Below are 18,471 nucleotides of genomic sequence, written 5' to 3'. Positions count from 1 at the left end.
CCAGGAGGCAACTGGTTCCCCCACAGCTTACCCAGGCATGCTGAGCACTTTATGTCCTGCTTGAATTGGAAAGCTTAGTTTCATAGGGACCGGAGGAAATCAGCTGCACTGTTTTCTCTCACCAGGAAGCTCAAGCCAATCTGTACCTTTCGAAGTACAGAAAACAGCAACATGACCTGGATGATGCTGAAGAACGGGCTGAAATAGCTGAATCTCAAGTCAATAAGCTGAGGAGCAAGTCAAGAGATATTGGCATGAAAAAGGTATGGTTATACCATATGGAGTAAATGTGACTGTTTAATACACAGTAGTGGATGCTATGCAGGAAGATCTGTTACATCTTTAAGTAGCATGGACTAGAATAAATTCTTGTTTACTACGTTTTTTTTAGTTTCAGTCTACTATTTATTTTAATATTAAGGTTAGCCTTTAGGACAGCAATCTGATGCTTAGGCAAAATGAATTCTCCATCCTCTTCATGTTGTCATTTAACCTCTATGCTCAGTAGTCAGAAGTTTCCAAAACTGGTGGTTTTTGTTTTTTTTTTTAATGGGATATTAAAAAGCTCCACCTTTTTCTCCTGATGATGATGTAGATTTCTATGTATGTAATACAGCCTGGGGATCACTGCACTAGCAGATTGCCAGATATTTTAACATTGCTCTTTCAACAAACTTGTATTGATTTAAAGAGCTAGACAAAAAGAAAGTATTAGTGATTAGTCACTTGGGTGCTGGGAAGTCATTCGTAATTAGAAATATATTTGTGGTGTTTCACACTTGAGCAGAATGGTAGCAGAATAATATTGATGATACTAAAAGGTGCCTGAGAACCCGGTCTGGAACTGAAAGCAAACATTTGCTTCTCTATGCTCACCTTGTGGCAACCAGGGCAAGTAAGAGAGGGGTTGTTACTTGTACGAATGATAGAAAGAGGATCTGGGTTGTTGCTTTATCTGTTTCATTTGCCAGTGAAACAAAAACTGTCGTGGTCAGTGTCATATAAGTTTTGTGGGGGTGACAGCTCCTGAGTCAAGAAAGAGGAAAAAAAAATTGTATAATTCTGGTATTTTTATCACACTTGATCCCCACACCTTCCTTCTCTCTTCTGTATCCACCATTCTGTGAGAAGAAACACTCCAATTTCTGCTTTTATATTGGAGTAATAAAATCACCTTTGACTGAAATAAATGATTGTAGCTCTACCATCTAGAGCAGAGCTGCATTAAAACTGCATGAAAATCTGGTCTCTCACACATTTACATATTATGGAAGCAGCACTGTAACTGAAGCTCAAAATAAGTTTTGCAGCTTTTAAGAGTAAAAAATTTCCACATATTTTCCTTTAAATTATTCCAGCCCTAGAAAAAAAAAAGAAAACTCACACAAGTTCACAAAGCCATGGCATCTCACAGACACTGAAATAGGTAAACCATGAGAGAAATTAATTTTTTTAAAATACTGTTAAGAATTATGTGTATTTCCTGTATCTTACTAGTACCCTCTTTCTGCCTCAAATATGCAAAAATAATAGAAAAGCGGATGCCTGTTTTTATTAGTCAGATGCTGGTTTGCCAACACCAATTCCAGCTCTGGCTTACAGCAGAGTATTGCGCTGTCAAAAGATCAGCCAGGAAACATGTTCAGGCAGCGAGTGCTGTCCCAAAAGTCATGACACATCTCCTTTGGGGAGAGAAAGGCACTGGAGAGACTACTCCCACTGTGTAGCATTAGAAATATGTTGTCTACTTCTACTAGTACCCATGTTCCTGGAAACTCAGAAGCGTGTGTGATTCAGAATGAGCACCACCACCTATTGAAACAGGGTTGTATAGAAGCCATCTGCTGTCAAAGGGAGATAAAGTCTAGCATGAGGACAAGAAACATGTATTGTTAGCTGAAATAAGACAGCAAAGGTTGGCTGGATTGGTGCTCGTCTCTTTCACATAAAAACCGGTAATACCAGGGAGCAGAAGCATTAGTGAAGATAAACTTTTGTCATACACTTGTGAACTTACTCTAAAAAGCCCTCAATGCTTCAATTTTTAACAGTTGTATACTATCTCAATTGCATTTCAGGTTCATGAAGAGGAATAAGTACAGTTCACGCTGACAAATATGAGAAGATGCTTGATATAATCAGGCACAACTGAAAGCAGATGTAGAAAAAAATAAGCACTTACAGAAATAAACATCAAGTTTATCAAATCCAGAAAGACTGTGTAGTGTATTCCATTCATTTCTTTGTGTTTCTATTTTGCCAAGCCCCAGGGATCAATAAAAGCTTACATCTTGCCAATAGCCCACTTCATTATATTGGAACAAATCCTAACCGGCAGATCTCTGACAAAATCAAAACCAAGGGCAAATCCAGTTATGCTGCACAACCTCATGCATTTCATGTGCAGATTGTTAAAGCAGCACAGATTGAACCCGTGCAGGGGTACAGCCCTTAAAGCTGGGATAACTCAGGTTCCATCTGTCCTGCCAGTTGGAGGCTGTATGAGTTTTGTAGGAGAGCAAGACACAAACTTTTCCATATGAACAGTCAGTTTAGAAGCTTCTACTACCACCAGCCATAGTACTTTTGTTCACCAGCTGCAGTAGAGACATAGCAGATGCTGTAGAGGGACATGTCCCATCAGGTGTTCTCTTAGACGTTTTCCACTTTTAAACAGGCAGGTTGTTGTTGCCCGAAATTAAAATACTAAATGAAGTGCAAAACAGTAAGCCCTCTCTTTCCCCCATACTGAAAAAAAAGCCCTCAAAACTGAAACTTCCTCTGTAGAAACTTTTTTGTTGTCCCTTTAAGATCTTCTAGTTCCAGTTTTTCATGTTGACTCTTCACAGACAAGTGTCAATTGACTTACATTTTTTTCACCATCAGTCCAGTTGTTTGTTAGTGTTGCTTAATCACATTTCCATTTGGCTCTCAATGCAACTCAGTAAGGAAGGTGAAGGAACCCTTTGTTCTTTTAAGCAGCAATCTCAGTAGCATCTGTGTGTGCAGAGAGCGATTTTCCTCCTTTATGTCAAGGTGCTTATATGATTCCTCTTCTGTGTTTCTAGTCAAAACAAAAATGTTTGTAAGAACTACTGATGTGTAAAATTAATCCTCTAGTGGGAACAGAACAAGACACACTCACTGTAAAGATAAGCCAGTACTTTCCGTTTTAGCATTAGCTGAGTAAAACAAACATCCACATAACAGTGCAGAAAAATTCCTCTTTCTTCTATCTAGTCCTCCATCAGTGTAGCCAGACCTGAGTTAACACATAAACTGTTCCAGTTGCTCTGATTATATGTTAAAGGTCTCAACAGATCCCAAGATAAATAAGTCTTGCCTAAATTATTTAAATTAAGCAGCTGCATCTCAAAAGTATGTTATTATCTCCAATGCATGTTAGCATTAAAATTGGCTAATAAGAAGAATGCAAGTGAATCTCTAAGTGAGAGAAAAGCGGAAAAAGACTGCAACTCAGTCATTTTAAAGTTGTCCTTCTGGTATGTTCTTGTTGAACCTCTCAGTAACCATTGTAAAATGTTTCCTGAACATTATCAAATTCAGACTGTGACAAAATCCAAGGCTTAGCAAGTCTGAAGGTATAGGTCTCCATGGGTAGGGCTCTACTGTCAGACACAGAAAGATGTATCTGAAGGACTAAGAGCTAAAGTTTGTTTTTTAAGGATAATCACCTCAAATGCAGAGGAAGGAGACAGAATACTACAAGACAGAGCCAGCCTTCTTCAAAAGCACAAGAACAAAATGCATCCACTTGAAGATGCTGTACACTAGTAAACAGGAGACATGTGTTGAGAGATGAGATCAGGGATCATATGGTTATAACAGTCTCTTAAGCAAAACAAGCAGTATAAATTTTCACACCAAAGTTTTGGTGAGGTTAGACGTTGGCTATAGTTGAAATACTAATTTGAGCCCTAATGAAGGCTAAGTATGTGTATTGTTTGAGAGACTTCATGTTTTGGTTTGGGGTTTTTTGGTTTTAAACACAAGATAAAATTAACCAGTTTGATTGTTTTTAAAGCAAGTTATCTGAAAGGATCCATGAAAGGTAACCAACTTTTTCATCTTTTTATAAAGCACAGGAGAGCATGTGGTCAAGGGAAGGTCATGTTAATATTGTTACAACCAAAATACTGCTGCATAGATGTACCAATGAGGGCTTTCTGGACTTAGAAAATAGTAAGAATAAGGACAATTTATTTATGCTGAGACTTATCATCCTACATTTTCAGTCTTTTGTATGCTTTAACTCATGAAAATCAAATTTATGTTTTAACATGAAAGTTGTGTTTCAACATAAGCATTATGTTTCAACATAAAAGTTATGTTTTAACACAAAAGTAACAATCAAGGTCTGGATTTAAGCTTAACAGTACCTTTACAAATAAGTCCCCTAATGATCACACATACCTTGAACCAGACCCAGACTCCTGCTACCAGTACCACTGCTGCGATCGCTCCAATCACTCCTAGCACAATGCTCCCGGTGTTACCTGAATTTTCTTTAAAAATACAAATTCCAAGAAGTTTAACAGAAGTGCTAATTAATGTTCACTATTGTTCAATCAGCATACCAAAGCCAAGGTTTTTTTCTTATTTATAGTCTAAAAGCTATGGTTTAGGGAGAATGTCTCAGTTTCTTTTAATGTTACTAATATAACAATGTTCAAGTTACTTGACCCATAGTGCAAGACTTTTAATGATACTGTAATGACTTAAGTATGAATAGCTGAAAGCAGATTATTTTACTTAATTGTGCTGATACAAAATTCCATGTGTGCTCATGTAATATGATTTGATGACTTCCTAATGTAAGTCCCATTTAAAAACAATCAACTGCCCAGTATGCCAAACAACTGCATCCAAGGCTCAGTGCCATTAACAGTACTGCGGATTTCCAGTGGAACAACTCGGTAAGTGTTATCCAGCCTGGACCACAGGTCTCATGATTTCTGTTATGAAATCTTTGCAACTTTCATCCAAAATGTTTCCCAACTTCACGATGCAACCATGCCATCCAGGTGGGTGCAAGAAGCAGCAGATGGGTGGTAATAACGGATTCCACAGGAGATAAGAGCCCATCTAGCAGAGCTTGGTCCTGCACAGCACCAAGTGTCTCATTACACCAGCCAACTTCAACAATGTAAGAACACTCGGAAACAGAGGACTCATTCCTTTAAGGATGGTTCTTCTACTTCAGCCTTCCTTTCCGCTGCTGCATCTCATCCAAAGAATTTGAAAAATTCTGCACTCCTCTGGAAACTCCCTATGGATGTCTAGCAAACAATTCAAAAATGAGAACTGCCAAAGCAGAGCATTTAATCTGGCCATTGCCTTCAGATTGGCTCTGTCCCCCCATGCAGACCTGTATTTACAACTTGCCCATTCCTTTGGTAGAGCAGCTTGAAGCTGTGACCTTTCTTTACACAGGAGAAGGCCTCCAAAATGATTCTAAGTTCATCTCACTTTTCCCCTTAGAAGTTTCCTTTCCAGTGGCACTTGGAAATCTTTCTGATGGTTGAGCAGCTTCTGTGCTATGACCACTATCCAACATACTGATCTAGGTCATTCCCTTATGTTTTACTGTCTCTGTCTCCTTTTCTGCTTTCAATCTGTGCTGCCACAGAGATGCTAACCTCTCTGGGAAGTGTCTTCTCTGTTCTGTATAATGTATTTCTGGTCCACAGTAGGAAAATTCTGTGAGCAGCACAGTAATTTAGCCACTAAAAAGGGGATTTGTGTCACCTGTGGCTATTATGAGATCCATCGGCAGAGAGCAGGTAGAGAAAGGCATTTGTAGAGGAAGATCCAGATCATATTTGGACTGGACAGGTGCACATGTCTGTCCCCAGTAAATGCACAGGGAGACTGATAGACTCATGCACGTTAGTTAAGAGCATCAGTTAAGTGTGTAATTCCTTGGAGGTTTTCAATGCCATCTACTTCAGAGGCACAATATTAGGTTTACAGGATAAGGAAGATCATGCTGGAATTTGAGCTGCAAGGAAGTGTGTTTGTCTGACTTAAAAACTTTCTTTAATCTAACTCCCCTCCTTCAGGTTGCATATAGCTGCTGCCATTTAAAACACACCCTATGTCAAGTTTTCAGACTGAAAGTAAGCTATCGTGGGAGAGGGGGCAGAAGGGAAGATCAAAAAAATGCAGTTATCAGTTATTCTAGCTCCTTTTCTGCTACGTTGCCTCTATTTTTCATATCCTACTGGCTTGTTTCAAGTTCTCTTCTTTCTTTAAACAAACAAACAACAAATGAGGTACCTAATATTAGTTCACAGACTTTTAGGTGATTGTATTTAACTGTGTAAAACGCTTATGTGCTACTGTTTGAACGCTGGGGTTTTTTTCTCCCTTTGGACTGAGATTTAAGGAGGCTGCATCCCAAACAGCATAGTATTTTTGAACACATATGTAATTTGTTTGCACTATAAATTTTAGAAAGCTGGAGTAAATTTTTTTAACCTTCAGTAAGTTTTCAATAGTTACAAAAGTTAATCAGTAAGTCTTCTTGAAACTGGAGACTATGTGATAACTGTAACTAAGACTTCACAGCTGGAAGCTTACTACAGTTCATAAAAACTCAGGTATGCATATAAACATATATCTCCCCAGATCTAAAAAAGGCCTGCTGTGTAGAATTAAAGCTTTGAAAACAACAACTGTGCACTCTCCTCAACACGGTTTCTTCTGCAGCCACATTTATACTGTGTCTTTGGGCTTCCTTTCATCTCCTTGTTACCTTTAGAAGCTGTATTTTCTATTAGCGGAGCAGTTAGGACACGATTGTAAGAGTTCCTCTGTGCCCTCGGCTCTGAGAGGAGCTGGTGGCAACTGCAGTCAGCCACCAATTTTGAGACCTTTGCCACAACGAGCTGGTAATTGGAAAAAAAGAAACTTCAAGTCTTTAAATAAATCTATTTTAGGGAACTTTTTTTTTTTTCCTGGATCAACAATAATAAAGTATCTCTTTACACACTTGTACTTATTACACAAGATGATTTTTCTCAATGCTTTGCAGATTTCTGATTGACCCTTTCACTCTGCATTCCCCTCACTGGTCCCCATTGTCTGAAATAAAAGAGTAGCAACTTACCAACTTGCAAAGTTCTCACAGTCAGTTTTGTGTAATGAGGGGTTGAAATATTACACAGGTATTCTCCACTGTCATCTGCAGTAACATCATGCAACATCAGTGAAAAGTCATTTTGGTTAATCTGGACTCGAGGCTGGTAAGAGTGAGATGTACCATTGAAGGAGGCCAGGACTGAAGTCACTGCATTTCTGTTTAATGTCCAGACAACACTGAAACCTTCAGTATTTGCAGAGTTATTGCCGTATTCACAAGGAATCGCAATGCTACTTCCTTCCACGTTAGACAGTTGGTCTGAAACAGATAATTGAAGAACCCTCTGCATTTTTCCTTAAATAGTATGAAGGTTTAGACATTTTCCGAACTTGTTCTGAAATCTGATACTACTGTGGACAAATATAAAAACATATTTTGCTATTTTGATATCATATTCAAACATTACAGTATGCTTCCAGAAGCATCTGAAGATTTTAAAAGCAAATGTATCTTACATTAAAACAAAACAAACACATAACCAAATATCAACAACAAAAAACTATCTAATTGGTATTAGCTATACTTAAAATTATTTTGTTTTCATTTGCCTCTTTTTCCTCTAATTGAGGGGCTCATTAATGAAAGTGATTCAGCCTAGTCTAAGTTACCATGTAAAATAGCATGAAATTTGACATGTTGGGAGCAGAGAAAAAAATGCAACTAGTCAGATACTTGGATATTAAAAGCAAAAGGGCAATACTGTTATAACATAATTTAATTAGAAGAATCAAAATACTGCATTTAGTTAGAAATAACTTTCAGCTATGGTGGTCTTAAGTATTTCACCTCTCTGTGTGGAACACTTACAATTAATGAATAGCTTTAAATAAGGAAGGAGAAGGAAAAAGCAGGTAAATGGAACTAATAGCTAATGTATAAAATATTAATATAAGACAAATTAATATCAAAGCACAACTATCAATTTGACAGGAATTAAAAAGAGAGGAGGCAGTGGTGGCTGGCAGTGTGCTGGAGAGGAAACTAATACATTTGACATGGTATAACCACACTTGGTTTCTGTGCGTGGGGATGAATGAGCAGAGGCGTGGGCCTGAAAACCACGAGGACAAAACAAAACTGTACCCCACACTGCTATTACATAAGGAAAAGGAAAGCAGTCTATTTTCAAAACGTCCCAGTGAGAGGATAGACGGACGCAAACAAAAGTGTCATAAATGTACCTTTTTCTCTTGGGGATCAGAAAGATAGATTAACAAAACAGCCACTTATAGTGCACTTGTTACCTGCTATTATGCAATACTTGAAACCTTCCATATTGTAAGCTACTGCATGTAAATCAGAAACTGCACTCTTGTTCTGAAACGTATGCAGTGGATTAGAACGGAGGGAGTGTCTGGCTACACTTCAGGGGGAAATCAGGGCAATGGAAGCAGCCATGCACATCTCACAAGTGAATTGTTCTTGCATTGCTGTTGATTCAATTCAAAATTTTTTTTCCTAAGAAACAGGAGAGGCTGAAAAGCACCAGTTATTTACTTGAACTGAATTTCCAGTGAAATTCAGGAGAAGGACAAAATGGAGGGTTGAAATTTCACAGTGCTGTTTTTCGTTAATAAAATGAGCTGCTGTTTGCTCTCCACTCCCATGCGTTCCCAGCACTCAACCCGGGCACTTAAGAACACACTTGAAGAGAAGTACAACGAAAGCATCAAACGCTACTGAAAAAACTCTCGCAAAAGGTGGGCAATGGACTGATTAAGGAGCATACGCATCTAGAGCAGCAGGCAAACCTTCCTCTCCCTCATATAGCCCACAGGTTCACTAAGGTTTCCATGTATTTTGTCTGAATTCATTCTTTTCTTGACAGAGTGTAAAATTTTATTATTATGCATGTCTTGAAACATGGAACTGATACAGAAAAACCATTCAGAGTAAAACTAACTTCCAGAAGTGAGAGCTCCCCCCTCTTACCCTTACTTCTTGGGCATATACTGCCTTGTAATTGTAACAGACGACTTTCAAAGAGGAAGGCACATTGTTTTGCACCATCCCGTATCTGTGTTGTCCCACTGCAGAAACACTGTATTTAATAATCTGAAACCAGCTGTGACATTCAGTAATGATGCAGGAAGAGACTTCATTCCTACCTTGCATCTTCCATTCAGCAGCCCACTCTTCATGAGGCAGATGAACACGACAGTGGTAAGGATCAGCTGTGTTTATAATGTTCTGGTCACTTCTAAGAGAATACAGAACTCCATCCCTGGTTTCCTTCCGATCTGTTTCTTGGAGGGATGTATTGCCTTGTACCCAAGATATATGTGGTGCCGGATAAGTGAGAAAAGCATAGCACTTCAGTATTCTTCCTGTGTCTGTCTTTTGGTATTCCAGTGCATAATAAGAGGGAACTGTAGATTAAAAAAATAAATAAATAAGTAAAATTCCTACTACTTTCAAAATCCTCTTTAACTTGTAGCAATTGGTCTTCTGAAAAAAACATTGGGGATAATAAATATTGTGAACAAAAATTAATCTGTGTTTGATTTCAGAAGAAAGCATAGCATTACTTGGTGTCAATGCCAGGGTCTGTACTGTTCTGAGGAGCCACATGATGTTTAAAAACTCAAGCATACTGCCTAGTTACCCTTTAGAAATCACAGTGCAGTAGGTTATGAGTACAAGCGCTGCACTGAAAGTTTTCAACTCACGTTACAACATTTCACCAGAGAAAATGAATTGTCTGATAATACCATCAGGCCCAAAAGGCACTCTGTTCGCCTAAGGGATTTTGATTCCATGTGAAAAATAACACAAGAAAATCTGTTGGTGTAATCTAATTCCCACTGCAATCCAAGCACTTTTGATGTCTTACTGACCTCTTACATGCAGCGTGACTTCCACTTCTGTTTTAGATCGTTGTGTTCCCACATAGCAATTATAAGAGCCCTCATCAGACACGGTCAAGCTATTGAGTTTCAAGGAAGCATTTCCACTAGGAATGTCCTGGTGGAAAAGGTGTGTTCTGTTTCTGTAATCCGGGTCTTGTCTTTCCAGCTGATCTCTCTGATAGTAGTAGCTGTGCACATTTCTGTCCCCCTTCTTCCAGTAAATTACTTCATCATCGCCAGGTGGGAAAGGACAAGGGAGGATGCAATCCTTGGAAAACAGCCCTGTTACTGTGCTCTGTTCTGTAAAACCTAAAGCCCATAAGTACAAATGAATAAGATAAATTAAATCCAGTGTACAAGCATATTCCTGCTCCTCCTTATCCCTGACAAAAAAAACGCTCTGGCAGGCAGCACATTCCTACCAAGCATGTCTCTGGGACGGGAAGGATCTTCGATTGGTTTAATCAATATTGTAACACAGAGCTCTGGTCTTTCAACTTCTAATAATTTTAAGTAGATATCCTGAGTGAGCACATACATAATCATATTGGCACATCACCACCCTAGTTTCAATTGCATTCCCAAAAGCACCATCTTCAACCTCAAAATGTTTTCAGCTGCAGCTTGCTACTTGCTCAAATGTTCATAGTGCCATGTTGCAATGACCTGAGTTAACGACAACCATGCATAGTGCCAAGCAGTTGTACAGTCACAGGAAAAAAAGGACGTGATGGTGCAACCAACAGGAAGCCCAGAACTTCTTGAAACAGCTTTTCCACCACAGATAGTGTCAGGGAGCTCTATCCCTGCCTCTCAAGGTAATTAAGGTGTGGATTCCTCAAGGTTAATTCACACAACTAGTATCATCTGATTGCTGTTAACATTTAATTTAGGCCTTGCTGGCATAAAAGAACACTTTTAAACCAATCTTTTTAAAAACAGGCTGCATTAACTAGGCATTGTCATATGGACCTTCTCGGCCAAGGTCAGACAACCTGTTAGACTGCTGGCGAATGTCCCGCTGCAGCTGTCTTGTCGGAAATTCTGATGCCCTCTCCAGCTCAGCTGGCAGGGCACTACGCATGACTTTTCCTCAGCCATCCCAGTGCAAATTCAACCAAAGCATTTTCAGTACAAACTGACAACTACAGCCTGCTGAGCAGTCACACGATGCACTCCACCAGCCAAGCCATGGGGCAGAAATGTGAGCAGGTAACAGTCTGGGTGCTCAACGTTGCCGATGGCCATGGCCGTCTGTGCAGCCATCTTCCAAACACTTGTCTTTTGCTTTGGGAGTGTCTCACATTACCCTAGATCAATTCTTTACTATCAATAAACAGTGTTTGAATTAATTAATTACCCCTATTAAGAATGATAAACAATCGTCTTATTATTTTTCATTAACAATAGAGCAAAGACCTACCCCAAAGTGTAGCACCTGTGTGAAATAAATAGATAAGAAGAGATGGTATTTTCTGTCCTTTCATGTCTTCTCTGGTTCATAGTAGACTCATGTCAAACTGACAACATAAAAGGAGGAGAGAAAACCTGTTTAAATGCAGGTAAAAGACATACCCGAACTATAAGATTTCCTTTGTACAGCTTATTAAGAACCACAGGCCTTTGTATCACGTTTTTTGTTTGCAACAGTCTTGGTCCAGATTTCTGGCCTTAAGTCATTCTGTAATACTATACACTTCATGAAGGTTGAGGCCCTCTCATTACCATGTAATCCTTTGCAGATAAATACTTTATTTTTAATAAACAGAAAGCGTTTACCTTCAGTGTTTATCCCGGGTCATTGTGGGGAGCAACGAGAGGATGTGGTCTGAGTCAGGCGACCACAAATTGACCAATTGGAGTATTCTACCCCATCACGACTTCCTGGATATAGAATGTGAAGACTGGAAGGACTCTCTCTTCTGCTAGGTCTTCTGCTGCTTTGCTTTGCTGCTTCTTCGTCTCTGCTTCTTTTTTGCCTTCCCTGCAAGCTGAGACCTTGTGACAGACTGAATCTAGTTCCAGTTGGCTGAAGGATCCTGTCGGAGCAGCTGCTGGGAATTGCAAGACTGGTTCTATAGTATTTGTTCTGTGTTATTTTTCTCTATGTTTATTTAGTAGCATTAGTAAAACGTTTTCAAATTTTCCAACTCTCTTTTCCTTTTCTCTCAAAATCGCCTGTCCTTAGTGAAAAAGCGGGGGGGGGGGGGGTGCGCGGAAAACAGGAGCGGGGAAGAGGGTTAAGGAAAATACATCTGCCGCGGTTTTTTATTGTCTCCCTGCATTCAAACCATGACAGTGTTCTACCAGGGCTAGGGAATATTAATCTTCATCATTTGTGAACAGGACACCAAGGAAAAATGGTCAAGTACCATTTCCAAAAGGATTTAACATGTGCCTTGTCAAACCAGATTTTTTTGACTTCCTAAAATATATTTCTGATTGCCGCAACATTTGACTTTCTGAAGTGGGAAATCTGCCTGCATTTGCAAATACCGCAAATATAAAGAACTCTTCACACTTTACTCTTAACCAGACCAAAAGGGCATCAGCTGAACTTCCAAAAATATGTGTATGGACATCTAGGATAGTAATGCAAAGGCAGAGGAGGATGTCTCATCGTATCTTCTCGTTTCTCAGTTAAGTAGCAATGAACTGGAAGCTCTTGTGCACAACGAAAAAATAACAACCTTACTGTAACTGATAGACTGCACCTTTCCTCCACCCAGGCACACTATTCTAAAATGCAGCATACTGCAGTGGAGAAATTACCTCATGAACCAAATAGCTTGAAAAGAGTCTGAACAACTTTTCCTAGCTCTTTTCCTCTCCCCAAAGAACAGTTATAGGTACCACTGCTGACTTATACAGGGCACAGGTATAGCCAGGCTTGCTAGCCAGTTCTTTTAATACTAATGAATAATATTGGCTGGTGTGTGTCACTGTACCTGTGGTGGATGTGAATCTTATGTCCCAAGGATTTTTGCGTGTTAATTCTTCCGTAAAGCTTATGTGATTATTTTATGTATTCTCACTTTTCTATTAGGGAAAAAACCCAACAATATTTTGGGACACCAAAATATTAAACCTGAGGCATAGATAATGCAAGAATAAACCAAACACTTATGATATATATTTTGTTTCATGTTAGCAGCAACTGCCAGTATCTTCCTTCTTTTCCTCCTTGTCTTGGCAAGCAGTGTATATCACATTTTATTGGATTTTTTCCTCATTTGACCATCACTTCCAACTTGATTAACACAATATACTCTGATGTTTAAATTTCAGAAACTGCAATCAATGCTGAATTTCCCTTAGTGAGTGATCTGCCATGTTCAATAGCCTGTGCAGTTTGGCGGTGATGTTCTGAGAGCAACATGGTTCCAATAGTACCTCTGTGATGCCTTTGGGGGCTGCATCAAGGAGTGAGGCCTGGACAGTGCAGGCTGTGTCACCTCTTCTAGCTGTACTCCATAATGCTGTACTGCATAATGCTGTACTGAAATACAGAACTACAACTAGTTAGCTGAAAAATTTCCTGTTCAGCAGAAATCTTAGCTTTGGATCCTCCCATTGTAGTGTGTTGGGAAAAAAATGTTTGTCATTCTGCAGAAAAACCTGAGGAGTGCAGGCTCTGGCCAGTCTTCTTTTCAGCAGGTCTGGGATCTTACACGCACAAAGCAAATCTATGCTGGTAGTTAGAGTCACACTGCAAAGTACTGAAGATACATGTTTGTTACAGACCTAAGTGGCACAACCAAGAAATCACACCACAAGGCTTTGTAGTGAAATATCAATACAGACAGTGCACAAGTAGAATTAAGATCGCTGTAGGCAATGTCAGTTACTGACACTCTAGTTTTCAGAAGACTTACTTCATACAGAACTACCACAGGCTCAGTTGGGCAGCAGAAGCTCAGCCAGGGTTTCTAAGAGCAAGGCAAGGCACTGAAATGCATCTTCTAAGACATACAGTGAAGTCAAGCACTGAACAGTTCAGATAGTGGTATGGGCAACAATGCACTTGCTTTGGCCACTATAGGAAATGAATGTCAAAAGGCAAATCCTTTCTTTTTCTTCTGTGACCAAACCACATGTCCATCATCTTTGAACTTTCCATTCGATCTGAACCCTGATCAGAGCACTCCCCTAACATACAGGTACCGGGGATCAACCTCTGCTCACTGAACTTCCCTCTGTGACTCACATTGAGAGCAGCCATTCATATCGTAATAATCTCCTAACCTTGTCAAACAAAAGTTATTTATTCCTTAATAAAAAGGATTCAGATTAATTCATTTTCAAGGTAACTTAACAACAGCACATTTCAAGCACGCACACGCACACTTATGAGGACTGGAAATGCAGAGGATTTCAAGTTTTGCCAACAAGCAAACAAGAAAAACGAACGTGTAAAGTTCTAAAAAACTTGTGTTAATCACACACTACTAAAATCTCATACTAGCCACAATGATACTAGCTTTCCAGAATTTCCCCACTGAATGTTCAGGAGACATTTTCTGTAATAGAAAAGAGAAGTAATTCTCCACCTCCACACAATTAAACCCTTACGACTTAAATGCTAACTACATACTTCTGTTGTCAAGAAACACCCCCAAATGAAGAAGGATCCCACATTCTAAAGACCAATTTTGGATGTTAGGAAGTACACCAAAACTACTAGGTTTTACCTGAATATATACATACCATATTCTCCGCCTCCACCATTTTGTACACTTAAACCACCATAGAGCTGTTAGAAGAACACTGGCGTTTTTTTTACCTCTTCTGACTTCACAAGTAGCCAAAAAATTCAGGAACTTGTTGTTTCAGGTGTTTCGTGCAGGCAGGGTTTATGCATATATAAAAAAAATAAATAAAACCCACGAATATACAGCTCTCCCAAAGCTGCAGCGGTTCACGTCTTGCCTGCCCCTTTCACAGCCACAGCCACACCTACACATACCAGAGCTCAGGTATTTAACACACAAGTTCATTGCTGTTCCACAAATGAAAGCAGTTTCTTTCTGTAGGCTGAATTAGCTTCTATATATGTGAAGCTTTCACAGCTTTTGCATTTGTTTCTCCCTCTTCAGGCTTAAAAAGCTTCTTCTCTTAAGCATTTATTTTGCCTGGCTTTATTGAACACATTTTTAACGATAACTCCCGCGAACTGTAACTGAGTAACAGAAGAAATCAGGTACTGCCAGAAATGTGACTTCTACAGCAGTGGTCATGCTGCTTTGGGATTCTGCTTGGGCATTACGAGAGCATGAGCACCACAGGCACAGCAGGGACCAGCAATCCTCTCAATAAGGCAGAGCACAGGAACCTGATGCAGGGAGAGAGGCAAATTCTTTATGGGCACAGGACAAAGGGAATGCAAAATACAAATCATCATGACACTTTTCTCAGAAAGCTGCTAATCTGAATCAAGAACAGTAGATGCCTTGGGCTGTCTGCAGGGTTAGGTAGTCTATTTTCTTTTTAACAGTATTTCACTAGGCCTTCGCTTTCTCTGAACAATTCGAGCCTCCTGTGTGCTACCCAGTAGGAGAAACTGACAGAATGACTCAAGCATTTTAGGGAAGAGGGCTTCCAAAAAACACCCCAAGCAAAATGCAGGAAGAAGTGAAAGGAAGCAGTGTCTGACCTAGAAGATCCCAGGCAGTGTCAGCTGTACACACAAGACCTGTGTCTCCTGCTTTTGCGGGAGAATCAGCTTTCCTACCCACTGTCTTCCCCCGACTCTGCAGCAGCTCCGGCTGATCTCCAGCTACAACTCCTCTGCTCGCAGGACTTACTTTTTCATATATCCAGCTGTAAAGTACCGCACCTCAGGCCAGGAGCTGTGCTATCAGCTATCCATAGGTACAGCTGCTGCCTCTTCTCAGCTTGCATGTTCATAGCTTAGTCTTAAACTGGGTAAATGTTTAACACAAATGCCCTGTGCAAAGCTTTTAGAAATACACCCCTGCGTGTTGAAGGGCAATTGTGGGCTGGGCCCCACACAGTGAGGCTTTATCTGCTGCAAACAGTCTGGAAGGAGTCAACCAGATGCCACACAAGCCACAATAGCTGATACCGTCTTGGGTGAAAACATTCCTCACCATAAGCATCATGTCTGTGGCATTAAGAGTTTTGTTTTCAGATCAGGCTAAAACCCAACCTATTGATTTTTTTTTCTACCAGAGGACTTCACAATAACATCCTTAACACAAAAGAAATGGATACTTCTTGTCTCTAGTGCTGCCCTATTCGTGGTCTGGTTTTTTTTCTGAGATATTGTCAGATAACGTGAGAGTCTAAAAAAAGGGACATAAGCCAACAGAAAGGTATGAGGTACTTAAGACCTACTGAAAAGAGGACACGAAAGTAATTTAAAAGTAGAATATCTATCCTTGTTTCTTGAATGAAATTCATGCCCTTGGGGTAGTAGAATAAGGTGGTCTTGAATAATTATGTGCATGCACACACACATTTTAAAATATATGTTTAAAATACAGCTAATATATAACTAGATATAGTTATATAAGTCACCATCCCTGGAGGTATTTAAAAAACACATAGATGTGGTGCTTAGGGACATGGTTTAGAGGTGGGCTTGGCAGTGTTAACAGTTGGACTCGATCTTAAAAATCTTTTCCAACTGAAATGATTCAATGATTCTATGATCCTGCCCATCTCCACCCAGCTCCTAGACCAAAATAATGGTGCCATCCCCAATAAACCAGGAGGAGTATTGGCCCTAGCTGCCTCTGTACTAATCCTATTCCTCAGCCCCTTACTCCACAAATCTAAACAACGTACAATAACCTTCCGTCCCTTCTCTCAACTCCTATTTTGAATCCTAGTTGCCATCCTGACATGAGTAGGAAACCCACCTGTAGAACACCCATTCATTATCATCGGTCAACTAGCCTCTCTCACCTACTTCTCCATCCTCCTTATCCTCTTCCCCACTGTCGGAGCCCTAGAAAACAAACTACTCAATTACTAAAACTCTAATAGTTTATAAAAACATTGGTCTTGTAAAACGAAGAATGAAGACTACACCTCTTCTTAGAGTTCCCCACTTCCTTTTTCCTAACCATCAGAAAAGAGGGAGTCAAGCCCTCACCTCCAACTCCCAAAGCTGGTATTCTACATTAAACTACCTTCTGACACCCCCCCCCCCCCAGCCCAAATCGCACCCCGAGATAACCCCCGGACAACCTCCAACACTACAAACAATGTCAATAGTAACCCCCATCCCGCCACCAAAAATATACCAACCCCACACGAATAAAACATAGCCGCCCCACTAAAATCTAATAGAACAGAAAACATTCCCCCACTATCAACAGTCACTAACCCCAACTTTCATCCCTCAATAAAACCCCCAGCAACCACCCCAACAACAAGCACTAGAACAAACCCTAAACCATAACCTATAACACGTCAATCCCCTCAAGCCTCAGGAAAACGGATCTGCCACTAAAGACACTGAATACACGAACACCACCAGCATCCCCCTTAAATATACTATAAACAAAACCAGCGACACAAATGACACCCCCAAACTCAACAATCACCCACAACCAGTGACAGACGCTACCACTAACCCAACAACCCCGTAATAAGGAGAAGGATTCGACAGCACCCCCAACCCACCTAAAACAAAACCTAGCCCTAAAAAAAGCACAAAATAAGTCATAGCAATTTCTGCTTGGCTTTTCTCCAAGAACTACGGCCTGAAAAACCGCCGTTGTAAACTTCAACTACAGAAACTAAGAAAACATAGGACATAATGCAGGAACCCCTCCCCTCCCCCCTGCGCTTATGTCCTATGTATTGCTGTGCATTAGTCTATCTACCATATTAATAATCCTCATTTACTTAAGAAACCCCATATAATGCATGTTCTAAACACATACATATGTACTCCGGCATATAGCTCACATGCAAGATATTAATCCCCGTAACAACTCAAACGATCCACTAACGATGCATGTACTACAAACATACGTGTAATCGGGCAATACACACTTTACACACATGTATCCTTCCAGAGTACCTAAACATGTAATGATACCTAGGACAACCACATCGTACTAAACCCATAAACCGCTACCCTGTGCACACCTCCCAGCCAACACAGAACTGCTTGAATACACACTATGATTGGCACCGTCCATATAAGGTCACATCTCCAGGGGTACATAAAGCAGGGACCAGATTATCGATTAATCTTACACCTCACGTGGAATCAGCAACTCGACGCACTCTCCTCATGGCTACTCAGCGGAAGTGACGAAATCCGCTGCTTTCCGATCCTGCTCCCTCGCTGGCGGCGTTCGGTACGGAGCGCCGGGGCGAGGCGGCACCTGTTGGCGTCCCGCTGCTGTGGAGCGGTGATTGGATGTTGACCCCCGGCATGCCTGGTCGCCATTGGTGGTTCGCGTCAGACAGGCGCGG

General features: G+C 40.3%; 2 protein-coding genes across 8 annotated transcripts in view; one reads left to right on the top strand and one right to left on the bottom strand.

Moving 5' to 3' along the window:
- Positions 1-2,186, top strand: part of MYH15 (myosin heavy chain 15) — a 46,112-nt gene extending 43,926 nt beyond the window's left edge. Inside the window, exons 41-42 of the mRNA XM_065638113.1 lie at positions 126-263; positions 2,079-2,186. Of these exons, the coding sequence (XP_065494185.1) occupies positions 126-263; positions 2,079-2,096 (156 nt within the window). The 3' untranslated portion in view covers positions 2,097-2,186. The remainder of the gene's footprint in view (positions 1-125; positions 264-2,078) is intronic.
- HHLA2 (HHLA2 member of B7 family) lies at positions 194-18,325 on the bottom strand. Of its 7 annotated transcripts, none has more exons than XM_065638059.1 (8): positions 18,250-18,325; positions 11,794-12,065; positions 11,438-11,534; positions 10,003-10,323; positions 9,274-9,534; positions 7,133-7,423; positions 4,435-4,526; positions 194-3,064 (listed from the first exon to the last, which is right to left on the bottom strand). In XM_065638059.1, the coding sequence occupies exons 3-8, from the start codon at positions 11,499-11,501 to the stop codon at positions 3,041-3,043; spliced, it is 1,053 nt and encodes a 350-aa protein (XP_065494131.1). In that variant the 5' UTR covers positions 11,502-11,534; positions 11,794-12,065; positions 18,250-18,325; the 3' UTR covers positions 194-3,040. The 7 variants fall into 7 exon arrangements, with proteins under 7 accessions (XP_065494131.1, XP_065494122.1, XP_065494139.1 ...); XM_065638050.1 differs by having other exon boundaries at positions 11,794-12,068; positions 18,250-18,296; XM_065638067.1 differs by having other exon boundaries at positions 18,173-18,257.
- Between the last annotated feature and the right edge of the window lie 146 nt (positions 18,326-18,471).

The sequence above is a fragment of the Caloenas nicobarica genome, chromosome 1 (genome assembly GCF_036013445.1).
Source record: "Caloenas nicobarica isolate bCalNic1 chromosome 1, bCalNic1.hap1, whole genome shotgun sequence".
Taxonomy (NCBI): domain Eukaryota; kingdom Metazoa; phylum Chordata; class Aves; order Columbiformes; family Columbidae; genus Caloenas; species Caloenas nicobarica.
This window is presented reverse-complemented; position numbering and strand designations above follow the sequence as displayed.